The 15957-nt window shown below is 43.3% G+C and overlaps 2 protein-coding genes across 6 annotated transcripts in view; one reads left to right on the forward strand and one right to left on the reverse strand.

Moving 5' to 3' along the window:
- AKTIP (AKT interacting protein) overlaps positions 1-15957 on the forward strand; it is a 77893-nt gene that overhangs the window by 51861 nt on the left and 10075 nt on the right. For 2 of the 4 annotated variants that reach the window (XR_013347623.1, XR_013347628.1), the window contains exons 11-15: positions 816-888; positions 2808-2932; positions 3146-4280; positions 6874-6955; positions 12943-14829. The exons of 1 other annotated variant lie outside the window; for it this stretch is intronic. The gene's annotated coding sequence lies outside the window, so the exon portion shown is untranslated. Of the gene's footprint in view, positions 1-815; positions 889-2701; positions 2933-3145; positions 4281-6873; positions 6956-12942; positions 14830-15957 lie in introns of those variants that run through there. One more of the 4 variants, XR_013347624.1, reaches the window with a different exon arrangement.
- RBL2 (RB transcriptional corepressor like 2) overlaps positions 1-15957 on the reverse strand; it is a 56959-nt gene that overhangs the window by 17599 nt on the left and 23403 nt on the right. For both annotated transcript variants that reach the window (XM_077830953.1, XM_077830954.1), the window contains exons 5-8: positions 12556-12684; positions 10946-11106; positions 10765-10829; positions 7360-7546 (exon numbers count right to left, since the gene is read on the reverse strand). In XM_077830953.1, coding sequence (XP_077687079.1) covers positions 7360-7546; positions 10765-10829; positions 10946-11106; positions 12556-12684 — 542 coding nt within the window. The remainder of the gene's footprint in view (positions 1-7359; positions 7547-10764; positions 10830-10945; positions 11107-12555; positions 12685-15957) is intronic.

Genomic DNA, 15957 nt, shown 5'->3' on the forward strand with positions numbered 1-15957 from the left:
ACAAATACAGAACAAAAAGACAGTCCCAGCCCCAAAGAGTGACCGAACTTGGTTCTCAGCTTTATTATAGATTTTTTAAAAAAAATCAAATAAAATGAAAATAAGCCACCTCTCAATGTCACCGCCTCCCCTGCTATCTCTGCTGCCTCCTTCCTTTTAAGGTTTCAGAGTAACAGCCATGTTAGTCTGTATTCGCAAAAAGAGAAGGAGTACTTGTGGCACCTTAGAGACTAACCAATTTATTTGAGCATAAGCTTTCGTGAGCTACAGCTCAATTCATAGGATGCATACTGTGGAAAATACAGAAGATGTTTTTATACACACAGACCATGAAAAAATGGGTGTTTATCCCATTTTTTCATGGTCTGTGTGTATAAAAACATCTTCTGTATTTTCCACAGTATGCATCCGATGAATTGAGCTGTAGCTCACGAAAGCTTATGCTCAAATAAATTGGTTAGTCTCTAAGGTGCCACAAGTACTCCTTTTCTTTTTTCCTTCCTTCTAAGTCTCTGTTCTATATCTCCCAACCTCCCTTGGCAAAATGACAGAAACATGAACAGTATGGTTTTTTTTTTTGTGGTCACCAAAAAGCACCAAAAAACAGTTACTTACCTTTTCGGAACTGTTGTTGTTCAAGTTGTGTTGCTCTTGTCCATTCCATTCCAGGTGTGTGTGCGCCCACGTGCAGTCACTGGAGATTTTTGCCTTAGCCGTATCCATACGGTTGGCTGTGTCACCCCCTTGAGTCTCGCATTCATGCACTGGTATATTAGGCATCGCCGGCCCTACACCCTCTCTGTTCCTTCTTTCAGGCAACTCCGACAGAGGGGCAGGTAATGGAATGGACATGAGAAACACATCTTGAACAACAACAGTTACGAAAAGGTAGGTAACCATTTTTTCTTCTTCAAATGCTTGCTCATGTCGATTCCATTCTATGCGACTCTCAAGCAGTATCCTGGGAAGTGGGCTCGGAGTTCACCGTCTTGTGGCTTGCAGCACTGCTCTACTGAAGACAGCATCGTCCTGGGCTTCCTGGGTAGGCACATAAATTGGATGTAAATGTGTGGACAGATGACCAGGTGGCCGCCCTACAGATGTCCTGGATATACACTTGGGCTAGGAAAGCTGCCAAAGAGGCCTGTGTCCTGGTTGAATGGACTGTTACGATTGCTGGAGGGGGCACCATTGCCTGAATGTAGCAGCAACGAATGCAGGCAGAGATCCAAGAAGAAATTCTTGAGCAGACATTGGGTGACCTTTCATCCTGTCAGTCATTGCAATGAACAATTGCATTGACTTGCGGAATGGTTTGGCCCTTTCAATGTAGAAGGCCAATGCCCTCCTGACATCTAGGGAATGCAACCTACACTCCCCCTCCAACTTATGCGGCTTTGGAAAAAGGACAGGTAAGTAAATGTCCTGGCCCCTATGAAACTGTGAGACCACCTTAGGCAGGAAAGCTGGGTGTGCCGCAGTTGGACCTTGTCTTTGTAAAAGACTATACAGGGAGGTTCCAAGGTAGGCACCCTAATCTCAGAGATCCTGAGGGCAGATGTTATTGCAACCAAGAACACAACCTTCCAGGAAATAAGAAGGAGCAAGCAGGAAGCCAGAGGCTCAAAGCAGGGTCCCGTGCCTGCACAAGTGCCTCTACCCATACTGAGGGACCGAGTCCCTGACGTGAGGGTAGAGGCACTTGAGGAACCTGGCAGTCATGTCCTGGGCAAAAACCAACCCACCCTCAAGCAGCGGATGGATGGCCGAGAAAGCGGCCAAGTGGACCTCGATAGATGAAAGGAGCTGCAGTGAGGCCCACTCAGACTGAATACTTTTATCTGCGGTCCAACAAGCGAACCTCTGCTATTTGGCCAGGTAGGTCGCTCTGGTGAAGGGCTTTCTGCTGCCCACCAGGACCTGTTGGACACTGGCTGAGCACTCCTGCTCTTCTGCATTTAACCATGCAGCATCCAAGCCTTCAGGTGCAGCACTGCCGGGTTTGGATGCAGAAGACTGCTGTGGTTTTGGGACAGCAGATCCAGCCTGAGTGGTAGCCTTAATGGAGCAGCTACCAAGAGGTCCAGCAGTATGCTGTACCAGTCCTGGTGCCAAACCAGCCAACCGAGAGCTATGAGGATCACCTTCACCCTGTCCTACTTGATCTAGATGAGGACTCTGTGAATTAACGGCACTGGGGGGAAGGCATATAACAGAGCCCACGACCACGAGAGCAGAAAAGCATCTGACAGAGAGCCTCTGTCAATCCTCTGAATAGAGCAGAAAACATGGCATTTTCTGTTCTGCCTAGATGTGAACAGGTCCACCCGGGGAGTCCCCCACCTCTTGAAAATGATGCTGATCACTTCCAGATAGAGGGACCACTTGTGGCAAGATGAGATGGTCCTGCCAAAGCATTCCTGGCCCTGGGGAGGTGTGTGGCTACAAGATGGATGTCATGTTGTACATAGAAGTCCCAGAGCCTGAGGGCTTCTTGGCAAAGGGCAGACGTTCTGGCTCTGTCTTGCTTGTTGATATAGAACATAGCTGCTGTATTGTCCATCAGGACCTGGACTATCCTGTTTCTTATGTGAGGTTGGAAGGCTTGGCAGGCCAGGTGAACCGCTCTGAGCTCCCTGACATTAATGTGCAGGGAGTGATCATGATTCGACCAACCACCTTGCATGCTGTGATTGCCCAGGTCGGCTCCCCATCCCAGGTCCGAGGCATTAGAGATGAGGGTCACCAATGGGGAAAGAGCCGTGAAGGGAACTTCCTCCAACACTGATACAGGATTCTGCCACCAGGTGAGTGACAACAGTACGTGGTCTTGGACCCTGACTACACAGTCCATGCTATGTCTGTTGGGGACATAGACAGATGCCAGTGAAGCCTGCAAGGGCCTGCGGCAGAGCAGCGCATGCCGGACCATGTAAGTGCAGGCCACCATGTGGTCTAACAATCGCAGGCACGTGTGAGTGGTGGTGAGAGGGTGGGCTTGCATGCACAAAATCAGGCCTGCCATGGCTTGGAACTAGGCTTTGGAGAGGAAAGCTCTAGCCTGAGTAGAGCTGAGGACTGCTCCAATGAACTCTATGCATTGCACTGGAATTAAGGTTGACATTTTCTCATTTATTCGCGACAGGCAGAGCAAACCAGATCGAGGTGCCACTGTACCTGATCCCTTTATTAGCCAATTGTTGAGGTACAGGTAAATTTGAACACCCCAGTGCCTCAGGTAAGCAGTCACTGGCGCGATGCACATTGTGAATACTCTTGGGGCTGACAAGAGACCAAAAGGCAGTGCCATGAATTGGAAATAGCACTGGCCCAGCACAGAACAGAGGACATGCCTATGCCCTGGGAAAATGGAAATACATGTCCTTCAAGTCGAGGGTGGCATACCAGTCTCCCAGATCAAGGGAGGGGATGATGGAAGCCAGGAAGACCATGCAAAACTTCAACTTCTTGAGAGAGTTGTTGAGGCGATGCAGGTCCAAAATGGGTCTGAGGCCCCCTTTTGCTTTCGGGATTAGGAAGTAGCGGGAGTAGAACCTTTTTCTTTTCATATCCTGAGGGACCTCCTCCTCCGCCCCCAGGTGCAGGAGATTCTTCACCTCTTGAAAAAGAGGGATGGGGAAGATATTATCTTGAGAACCCAACAGTTTGAGGTCAGCCATGACCAGGCTGACCGGAAGGGGTGCAGGCGGTTGAGGAAAGAGTAGGAGGATGGATCTTGGGATGTGACTGGGGCACCATCCTTGAGCACACCCTCAACCTGCCTGCTTCTGGCCTCCTTGGTTCCTGGAAGTGCTAGGCTGAGCAGACAAACGGGAAGACGGCAAGAGTTGCTGCTTAGATTCCTTGTCTTTATCCTTACTCCTGTAGGTGCTCAGCTGGGGAGTCCGCCAGGACCTAGACTGGGGAGGCGGAGGGTGGAACAGCTTTCTGGCCTGCTAAGGGGTATGAAGGCCCAAGAGCGGAGGGCAGCACGGGAATCTTTAAGGCCATCGAGCCTTGAGTCCATGAGCTTGGAGAAGAGTCCTGCCGCCTCAAATGGGAGGTCCTGAACAGTGGCCTGCATCTCCTAGGATTACCCAGAGGACTGCAACCAGGATCTGTGCCTCATGATCACTGTAGAGGCGACCACCCTGGCCGCCAAGCCTGTAGCATCCCAAGGCCTTCTGGAGGGCCTCTCTCGCCCACCGCTGTGCCTTCTTCCACTAAAGCGGCAAACTCCTGGCCTTGGTCCTGGTGGAGGGCCTCCTCGAATTTGCTAAGTGAGTCCCACAGATTAAAATTGTATCTGCTTAACAGGGCCTGGTGGTTAGACACCTGAAATCGCAGGCTGGCCATTGAATACATTTTCCTGTCAAACAAGTCTAGTCTCCTGTTTTCGGGCGTCTCACTGACTTGGCCTTGCCTGTCTCTTTCATTAGCAGCAGACGCTACCAGTGATGCCACTGGAAGATGTGTGTACAAATATTTGAACCCTTTTGCAGGGATGTAGTACTTCTTTTCCACCTTCATCGAAGTAGGTGGAATGGAAGAGGGGGTCTGCCACAGTTTTTGGCAATCTTAAGGATCCCTGGGTGGACGGGCAGCGTGGCCCCAGGCCGGGATGGAGGAGGATACAACATTAAGAGATTGTCAGACTCCTCCGTGAACTCAATTTTCAAGTTCAAATTGGTAGCCACCCTTTTAAGAAGGGCCTGGTGCTCCCTGAAGTCATCAGTGGGACTACCTGTTTGGGAGGGACCCGCCACTGCTTCGTCCAAAGATGACAATGGGTTCACCTTCCCTCTCTGGGGACGGCTCCTCAGGTGTTGGGGCCTGCTGCGCTGACCCACGTTGGATTTGGTACTGTGTTCCGACTCTGGTGCTGGAGACAGTTTTGTCCGAGGTGGCCAGGGAGGAATGCTGGGAATACGGGACCAGCATTACAGGCTCCAGTATGGGCACTGAGTGGGCTCTTCTTCTTTTGCTGCTTCTTCGGCACCTCCATGAGGAGGGCCCTCAAGTGGATATCCTGCTCCTTTTGGGCAAAAGTTTTTACAGATTCTGCACCTGTCCTTTCTATGGGACTCCCCCAAGCACGTCAAACAGCTGTCGCAGGGATCACTAATAGGCATTGGCTTGTTGCATGACGAGCATGGTTTGAAGCCGGGGGGAACAGGGCATGCCCTGCTCCAGGGCAAAATCCCACCAAACTAATCTAACACTTACCATAATGGCTAACTGACTACCTACAAACTATATGCAAAGAACTGGTAACACTCTTGCAATGCAAGGCGAGGCACTCCAACCAAGCGTCATGGGCAGTAAGAAGGAACTGAGAGGGCGCAGGGCCAGCAGAGCCTAATATACCAGCGCATTAGCGCGGCACTCAAGGGGCGCCACAGCCAACCCTATGGATACCGCTCAGGCAAAAATCTCCAATGACTGTGCACGTGGGCGCGCACACACCTAGAACGGAATTGACATGAACAAGAACTCAAAGAAGAAACAAAGTTTAACACAGCACAGATGTGGCTACATACTACTAAAAGCAGAAACAGCAGGTTTATAAATTGGTATAACATTTAAAAAAGGTGTTATTTAATTGGAAGTCAAACATGTTCTAAACTCACAGCAGAACAAGGTATAAAAACAGTGACTGACTGAAGTTTGTTACATGTGGATGTAATGTCAGAGCCACAAAGACTGAGGTTTTTTTAAACTGACAATTTAACAATGAGTTTGCCTCATCCATGTGTAATACATGCACATGTTCCAATATCTAAACAACCACCGTGAATATACTGTAGTTGAGATTTTCAAAGCCATCTAAGGGAATTTAGATGCATCTCCCATTAGTTTCACTTTGAAAATCTCAGTGTATGTCCTTTTCCACTGCCTACAAGAGAGAAGGGAAATAAATATAACATTAGAAAGTGGGCCAGTAACCTATCCATGCACAGTGGAAGTGTCCTTTATTTTTTTGGGTCCCAAGCTAACAGTGCCTTCTGGAGAGGCCAGGGTAGGTTTATATCCCTTTTGAAATAATAATTCTGACAAAACCATGTAAAAGAGGCTTTCCAGTTCCCCCCCCAAAGACTTTCTCAAACCTGTCTGAGGATTGCATACTGTCAAATAGTACTGCATATTCTGTGAAGTCAGCTATGATGCTCATATATGCCCCATGCAGCAGATGTCAAGTAGAAGACAATATTCATCTATATACAGCTACTGAGATGAGAATTAAAAGGCCTACACCTATCTCTGTTGGGAAGATGCACACCAACATCAATGGTGTGGGGTACAGAATCAGGGCCCAAGCCTTCTGTCTGCATTGCTCATCTCTCTTATTCCACTGGAAATAAGAAAGCTGTGTGACAGGTAGGTGCAGACTGAGGCAGGAACTGACACTGGATGTCCAGTCTAATGATCGGGGGTCACTTTGGCAAATACCCAAAGTTTGAAAGGAATCATATACTGTTCGTTCAGTCCTGCTCAGTAGACACCCAATTGAAAAAACAAACAAACATAGTTGAGGTCTAACAAGTAAAGAGCTCAACTACAGAGGAGCAGATAGATTGTAAAAACAACCAACCAACCAACCAAATAAAAAAAACTACCTAGGCCTAAAATCACAGACATTTTCCTATCAGTTGTCTTCACTACTGAAACAAGGTTTTCTTTCAGCTCTTTAAATCAGACTTGAACTCTAAAACAGTCTCTTCTATAGTCACCAGCCAACTCTCATGAGCATTTCACCTCAACAACATGAGAGCACTCGCTCATGTAAATTAATTAGTACTGGCATGCTTTTTGGATGAGCATATAATATTTTATTCAAAAAAAGTAAGATATACCTCCTAATTTTCTTTCCAGGACTGAATCAGTTCAGAATGTTCTCTCACTGTAAAGCGCACACTCCTTTTGCATTTCTGTCATCATCAACAAGCCAAGTAAGGTAAATGAAGATTGTTTTACACAAAGATTTATTAGTAACAAGCTTTTGAAAAGTCTCAACATCCTTATAGTGTCAGTCAAAGAAGAACTGGCAGTGTGAGTAAAAAGAATGTTGTCAGTATAAATGCTGATATAGTTGGCAGCCCTAAAAACACTGCCTGCTAAATAAATAAATAAAAAAGGTAAATCTCAAATGCATACTCTGAACAAAATTAAAATATTAATCTATAATCAGTTATTGTAATAACTGTGCTATCTGCCATAGGCAAATCAAACAGAGCAGAACAAAAAGTAGTCGTAATTAAGCAGCTGCATCTTTCTTTGACACAGCCTTACTCAAATCATACACTGACTAGAAGAAACATAAAAACAGCCAGTATGTAACACAGACCACGTCATACTCACTCTGTCAAAATGCTGCTGCAGATTATACTTCATTTGCACTCTTTCAGCTGTTTCCATTCCTGAAGCTGTGTTTAGGCACCTTCTCAGAGTTCCAATTTCCTCATCTGCATCCTCCCCCAGAAATATCCGCTCGTCCAGATTTCCAACTGACAAAACATACTCTTCATAGGCTTTGTTGATGGCTTTGCTGTAGCAGGAAAAAAAAAAAGCCTCAGATACTCAAAGCAAAACCTGTGTAAACATCTGCAACAACTGATGGGTTGCTGCTTTATCTACTTATTGTATACAGACGCTCCCCGGGTTACGCAAAACCCAACTTATGCAAATCTGCATTTACAGAAAAATTCTGTAAGCTAGAAAGAGGAGGATTTTTTTTTTAATTTTTTTTTTTTTGCGTAATGGTCGGATATACGTTTCTGACTTACACAAAATTCAAGTTATGCAAGGCGTTCCGGAACGGAATGATTGTGTAAGTCAGGAAGCATCTGTACATTTATCTGGTACTTTTGCCTGTTGGAAATTTACTGAAGATATTTTTAATCCTAATTTAATATTTGAGATTTATGTCATGGTCCATAATATAACAAGTAAGATAACAGCAAGAATATATATCTGTCTTTCCTATTCAATTTGACAAGTGGCTATGCCACTTAGTAACAGCCACAGAGCTAACAGAAAGCAGTATTAGATTTGCCTTAGCTCCTCTAGCTTTCCATACCAGTGAGAAATCTGTATTTGTCTGGAAGTTCCTCCTAACTGAGAGCGCCTCCTAGAATCAATCAGAAAGTGATTCTGGGTTTGAAGGCACGTGTCACCAAAAAATCATTTTCAAAAGTCCTAAAGGATGTTATGTAAGTTTAAGCATGTTTTTCCCCCAATTATAAAAAAGATTGTTAACTAAAATTTTAGGTACATATTATTCTAAAATTATTTGAGTATGAATTAGCAGAAGCATATAAGGCAAATAAGAATAAAAATAAATTAGAAGTGGGCAATATAAAACAGTCTGTAAGTGAATAGTTTTTAGGATCAGAGTATATTAAATTAGTAATCAGCTGTCCCTCATGAGAAAACAAAAGGAGTAAAACCGCTCACTGCCAGTACACTGAGAAGGAAAAACATAATGTTGGAGCTACTTACAAACTGTATGTAACAGGCTAGCTGAGGTTTCCTCTAGTGTAAGGAAAATCTTTGGGTGCTGAAGAGCTCGCATACCTAGACGTATGTCACCTCACCTTGTGACCTCTGGTGAATGATACAGAGGCATGGCTAGAGTGCTGCTGCATTCCAATGATCCCCAACTGCCATTGCAGTCCGTGGGGGCTCATTGCTCTAAATTGCACTGCGACATAATCCATGCCTAAAGGTGGGGAGAAAACACTCTTGTCCTGAACCCTTCTTCTTTCCCTCCACAATTAGGCCAAATGCAGACGATCTGGCTCTGTGTGTACGTATGTTTTCACTTCAGAGAAATGCATGTGTGTCTAGGTCTCCCACTGTCTGAAAAGGGGATGTTACCTCACACAGGGATGTGTGCTGCAAGACAGGCTCTATTTCCATAAATTCCTGCCTTTCTAAAGTGTGTTCAAATACACACACTCCCTCTTGCCCCCTTCACATTAAAGAAAACCTTTGACTGTTTCATGAAAAAGGGGAAAGGCTTTTACTACACCAAGAGAACAGAACCATAGGAGCATTCTTTCATTGGCTTTGTCTTTCCTACAAAAGTGTGTTCTTAACTCAAGTTAGCTAATGTGAGGTTAAAATCTTAGTGAAGACAGGGAAATTTGTAATTTTCACACAAGGTAGCTGGTTCAGTTAAAGACCATGGGGGAGCCTAGCCTTTAACACAATCTTACAAAATTCCTTGTCTTCACTAGGATTTTACCTCACATTAGCTAACTCAAGTTAAGAACAGACTTTTTTTTGTAGGGAAGACACGGCCATTAGGATCACAATATTCTGGTGTACAAACTGCTTTTCTTCTGAGTGAAATTTTCAAAAGCACCTAGGTGATCTGATTACTTAGACCCTTGTGAATGTCTCAAGTTCCACCTTTTAAAAAACTCCTTATATTCCTATATCAAGATATTTAAAAAAAAAGTTAACTAATTTTTTCTTTGGTGGAGGAATCAAGGGATGGTTTTGCTCTGTAAAGGGGATTTTAAAAGATTTTTACTGTACGTCTCCAAGTATGTGGAAAATACACATTTGATAAGTAACAAACATTTGTTAGTAATTCATACATGATGTACACATTTTCTTTCCTTAAAGGAAGAGTATAAAATTTCTAACTTAGATACCTCTTTTCTCTCAAACACATACTAAAATTAAATAACTCTGATCCTCGATACTGTTCACGAGAGACCTCCTTTATATTCCTCTTCTCCCTTACATAATGCTGTGAACCTTTACTCACAAATGATTTTGAAATCATGTGCCTAAATTTTAGAAAACAACTCTTCATAATTGGAAATAACATGCTCATGCTCACCTGCCATTCTTCAAAATGGCCTATCAGTGTCCTGTGTACCTCTGGACCTAGAACCACTTCCCAATTAACCCAAGAAGGGATTACTGGACAAACATGGGCTCTTCAGATGGCGAGAATGGGGGCAGCACTAAGGCAGAATTTTTGATCTAATACAACCTTCTCATGGGTCTGAGACAACTACCAGGAGGCATGGCCACATGCCAAACATTGAATGGAAAAGAGAAGTAACACAGATATCTGTAATCATTTCTGAAGATCTGAGGGGAACAAAATTCATGCCAAGGCTTTTCAAAATATACAGTACTTTTACTGTCAAATGCATTTCACAGTTTGAATACTATCTAGCTCGCAAATCATATGAATAGATTTTATTTTAAAGACTTCCATTCAGCAAGTTCATTAGAACAAATGTTATGTCTGAGACCAGTTTGTTTTAAATAATTTCCTCCATTCCCAAACATTTTCAGACAAATAAAAAAAAAAAAGGAATCTTTCTGAAAAAGGTTGGTTTTTATCAAGAAATCCTCCTTCCATATATCCTAATTCATGTTCTCAATATGAAAATAACTGTCTGTGGTTCCACACCTCTCTCTATTAGGCAACACAAATAAAATAAATCTCTCTCTCTTTCTGGTACTCTGATCTCTAAAAAACCAGAAGGGATACTAAAATAATGGAACACAGCAAATAATTTCTTCTTCAAGAAGTATGAGCCCTGAAATATGTCTCAAACTGAGATACCTCAAAACAAGAACCTGAAAATACATTTAATTCAGGACTCCAAGCAATTACATTAATCAACTAGTTAATATTTTACTATCACTCACAGGTGCAAAACATAAAAACATATAATGTCAATAGAACTGCTTTTGTTTTGAAATTTGGAAGGAATTTTTATGCAAAACACTCACAAGCTGTCTCCAAAGCTCCCAGGATCTAAAAATCCTGTCAGATTTTCTTCCTTGCCTTTTAAAATCTGTAAGAAAATTTAGTACTGATGGTGAATATTTCAATACTGTACCATTTTAAAGCCAGTCATTAAGCAGATTTCTTCCCCCTCTACAAGAAATCTTTTAAGTCTATTAGACAAACCTTCTTGTCAAAAAGTTTCCTAATATATGGCTTCCAAAAATGTTCCTTTATGCCTTTGGCATCCAAAACCAAACCATCATGTAAGGAGCAGAGCTTTTCAATGATGCAGGGAGGGTCAGAAGATGGTTTATAATCCTTACTGTGAAAGTCTTCAGGAAGGCCTACAAATTAAAGAGAAAAATGTGATATTTAGTTCTATAAATTCCTGTCCTGCTAACTACATATATCTATATAAAGAACATACATACTGCAAGACTAAAATAATGAGCCATCTTGAAAAGCACTGATGAATCTTAGAATGTCAACTTAATTTGACAATATTATCAAACACTACTTACAAACATTTTTAATCTGTGACAGAGAAAAATAATCACAAACATGTAAAACCATTTTGTTTCTAATGGAAAATTGATCAAATACTTATTAATTCTAAGAATTAATAAAATATAGCCAAAAAAATTGGTCCTAAGACAGATGTGGGCAAACTACGGCCTGTGGACCACATCCGGCCTGCAGGACCATCCTGCCTGGTCCTTGAGCTCCCGGCTGGGGAGGCTAGCCCCTGCCCCCACTGTCCCCTCCTCCCCCGCAACTACGCTGCCTGTGAGCTCCTGCAGGGCAGCACGGCAGCATGTCTGGCTCCGGCCGAGTGGTGCAGCTGCCAGACATACTGCTCTGAGCGGCATGGTAAGGCGGCCGGGGATCCTGGAGGCAGTCAAGGGACAGGGAGTAGGGGTGGTTGGATGGGGCGGAGGGTCTGGGGAGCGGTGGTCAGGGAACAGGGGTCTGGATAGGTGTGGGGCAGTCAGGGGACAGGGAGTGGGGGAGTTGGATAGGGGTTGGGGTTTTGGGGGTCTTGGGAGGAGCCGGTCAGGGGACAAGGAGCGGGGGCGCAGGGGGCGGTTTGATAGGTCGGGGCTTCTGATGGGGGCAGTCAGGGGGCGGGAAGTGGAAGGGGTCGGATACGGGGCGGGGGCCAGGCTGTTTGGGGAGGCACAGCCTTCGCTACCCGGTCCTCCATACAGTTTTGCAACCCCGATGTGGCCCTCAGGCCAAAAAATTTGCCGCCCCCTGTCCTAAAAAGAGGCTTACAGGCTCTCATCATCACCAATGATTAAACTAAGCTAAATATAGGAAAATGTTAGAGGCAAATAAGCTAAAAGCTCACTGCACTGAAAACAATAGTTAAAGTCTGAAGAAAAAAATTATATTACTGACTCAATGGAAACATTTCACTATTGAATTATATGTATGTGTTTATCATGTCAATTTACATTTTGTCACTATCGTCTTTAACGAGAAAGCACTGGTTGATTTGCTAGCTTCCCACAATGGTGCTTTCTTTGTAAATAATATTCCTGGCTTCTCTATGCACCATTAACGAACTCCAGTTGTCTATTTCAGAGTGTACTGTATAATGCAAACCTGTTAAACAGTACAGCCTGTTAGAACAAAGAATTAATAGCTTCAAGATGTTTAGTCCTTTTCATGGATCAAGCCAATATTTTATTATTTAGTCTCTGCCCCATACAGTCTCAAAAAAAGGATTTCATTTTAGCAGTTTTCATGGTCTTGGATTGAAGAAAACTAAACTATTTTTTTCTACGTACCTTTAAAGGTAGGATTCAGAAGTTCCCTACGATTAGGACACTGTAGAGCATTTCCATACACTAGATCCAAAGCACATAGCAAGAGGTGGTAGGAATTGACTAAGTCATCACTGATCATGGGAAAATTTCCTGTGTGATTAGAAATATACATAGGGTTAATTTACAATAATATAAGCTTCAAGATTCTGAAAAAAATTCACTCTTCAGAGCTGATCTATAATCATAATGCGGAATCATCTCTCAACATCTATCTCTTTGGTGACTGTAATAAATATCTGATAGAAAAAGGGAACGATAAACAGATAAACATTTGTGTGTGTGTTAACTTTACTGGTTATTACTACATTCTGTTTTGAAAACAAAACTAACAAAATGTTGACATAACAGGTTGGATGTTCCAGTCTGCCAAGTTCACTTTGTGGCAGTGAAGCAGAGCAGAAGGCACTTAAAGTGGTCAGAGAACATCCCTAGTGAATTCGCCCAAGCAGGAGGAATCTCTGCTAGTACAAAGCTGACAAATGTGGCTTTACTGCTGCCTATACCAGCTCTACTGCCTGGCTCTGCCACCTCCTGCACCAGAACCCCTCTCTACCCAGCATGGGAACGCAGGGAATGTATCAGAAGAGACAGACAATGCACAGTGGGGAAGAGGCTTTCCTTATTTTATATATATTTATGTAGTTTTTTATTTATCCCTTTATTTATTGAAGAGTCCTAATAATAATAACCTCCAATTTCATCAAATGGAAGCCTATCCATGACTCCAATCAGATTTGTTGGCCTTCTCTGCAATACTCTTTTTCTGCAGTATCTTTTTTGAGGTGTGATGACCAGAACTGAACAAAGTATTCCAAATGAGAACATACTACGAAACTTATATAATGCTATTATAATATTTTCAGTATTGCTCTCTATAACTTAAATACAGACTAATTGCATTTACTTTTTTGATTGCTGTTATGCTCTGAGATGTTTCAGTGTGTGGTGGTATAACATACATAGAAGAGAAAAGAGCAGTGCACTGAGTAGAAGTCTTCACTGAGTTATCCACATCATGACAAGTTAATTTAGAACACATCAATGTGTACATATAATTCAAAGTCTTTTTTTAAGATGTATTTCCTTGTATTAGCTCACTACTACATTAGCAGTCTATTGAAATTCTACATTAAGTTCTCTTCTCCACACTAGGTTCCATGTTTATTAAAAGATAATCATTTCATCACCACATTTTCAGGAAGAACAGCACTTTTGATGGTAGAAGCAGTTTAAGACCTCCAAAATTTTCAGAAGAGGGGTTGCAGGCAGGGCAGTAGGGAAAAGAAGAGCCAACTATGTTGCTTTCCCACTTCTCTCTGTAAAACACCCTTCCAACCTCAGGTTTGGAGCACTATGATTCTGGCTGACTCCCCTACGTTCTTGAGGTTTCCCAGCTCTCTGGGTCTGTCAGAGTACAGAACCATCATAAACTCGGATAGGTAGCCTGAAATCTGCTGTCTGCCCCACCTATTACACTAACACCACCTCCACGCCAATTGGCAACAGGTTCACTTTTCTATAACAGAAACTCCAATCAGGCCTGACAAATTCACTACACTGAACACTTTGCTGTCATAGTCTTTATCTATAAAGAATATTGTGTGATATCTTAAATGAAAGTCAGGATCATTAATATTGTGAAATGTAGGTACTGACTATATTTGAAAAGTTACGTCTGTATACCTCAAATATGTTCTATAGTATTTATCAAGGTGTTACTCCCCAGCAGAGGTGAAAAACTGGTTTTGCCTGACTAAAGAATGTGCATTCACGTGTGCCTAGGTTCATACATACAGTAAGCATTGCAAGCCAAACGTAATGGCAGTTACACATTTGTATTTAAAGTGAACAGAATCTGAAGACAACTTGGAGCCAGCGTACCTGAAACAACAGGGGATTATCCTGACTCTAGGATCAAAACAGGGAGTTTTGGGGGATATAAGAACAAGCAAAAAAGCCATTTTAGTATCCATTTACTGAGGAAACCCCTTGTAGAGTGTAGGATATTCATGAAAATTTGGATCCTGGTTTTAACTGAAAACCAGCAGCTCTATCAAAGAATGAATCCTTGAAAGAAAATCTATAATATAGGAAAGAACGATTAATAAACATAGGATTGCATTTTACGTTCTGTTTCATATGTGTAACTAGTTCTGTTTTCACTCATCTTCTCTCTGTATCTCTTAAATCTTAATCTTTATTAATAAACTTCTGATTGTTTTTGCGATAAATAAATTTCAGCGCTGTAATGTTCGAATGGTCTTGAGTTGCACAAGCAAAGCTGCATGTATACTGTTGCTCTGGAGACAGCTTACTTGGTATTTCTCAGAGCATAGAGTGGTTAAGCAGTGGCCACTACAGGGAATACTCTTGAGGACCAGGTTTCAGAGAGGTAGCCGTGTTAGTCTGTAACGGCAGAAAGAACGAGGAGTACTTGTGGCACCTTAGAGACTAACAAATTTATCTGAGCATAAGCTTTCGTGGGCTAAAGCCCACTTCATCAGATGCATGCACTATAGGCATCTGATTAAGTGGGCTTTAGCCCACAAAAGTTTATGCCCAAATAAAAGTGTTAGTCTCTGAGGACTAGGGGGTTCATGTTTACCTAGCTGTAGCCTGTACAGAGGGAGCGAGGTTTGTGGAGACTTGGAAGTCAGTATGGAGGCTGTTGGTTTCAAGGAGCTGACCCACAGCAGGCACAGATAAGGCTGCTTTATGCTAAGGGCAGGTAGTGGTGAGGTACCTCACAACCCTAGGTACTTCTGGGGAGCATTACTCCATTCTTCTACAGTAATTTAGAAAAGTTCCCTCACTGCATGTGCTCCCCCTGCCCTCTTCTTCCACCCTCACTTGGATGGTCTAGTGCAGGGGTTCTCAAACTTCATTGCACTATGACTCCCTTTTGACAACAAAAATTACAACATGATCCCAGGAGCAGAGACTGAAGCCTGAGCCCACCCAAGTCACGCCACCCTGGGCGGGGGGACCCAAAGCCCGAGTGCCATGGCCCCTGGCGGGAGGGAGCAAAGCCTAAGCCCAAAGGCTTCAGCCTCAGGAAGGGAGCCTGTCATCTGAGCCCTGCCACCCAGGGCTTGGTCTTTGGTCCCAGGTGGTAGGGCTCAGGCTTTGGCCCCAGCAAGTCTAAAAAAGCCCTGGCAATCCCATTAAAACAGTCCCGACCCACAGTTTGAGATCCCCGGTCTACTGATTTGGTGTGACTGGGGGAAAAACAAGGTGGGCTGACGAAGAAAGGGAAAATAGGATCTGCTACAACTATCTTCACACCCAGGGGAGGAACGGAAAAGAATGTGATGCTACAATATACCATCTGGGAAAATGAAGAATATGATGCATCTAGGATCA

This window comes from Eretmochelys imbricata, chromosome 12 (genome assembly GCF_965152235.1).
Source record: "Eretmochelys imbricata isolate rEreImb1 chromosome 12, rEreImb1.hap1, whole genome shotgun sequence".
NCBI classification, from domain to species: domain Eukaryota; kingdom Metazoa; phylum Chordata; order Testudines; family Cheloniidae; genus Eretmochelys; species Eretmochelys imbricata.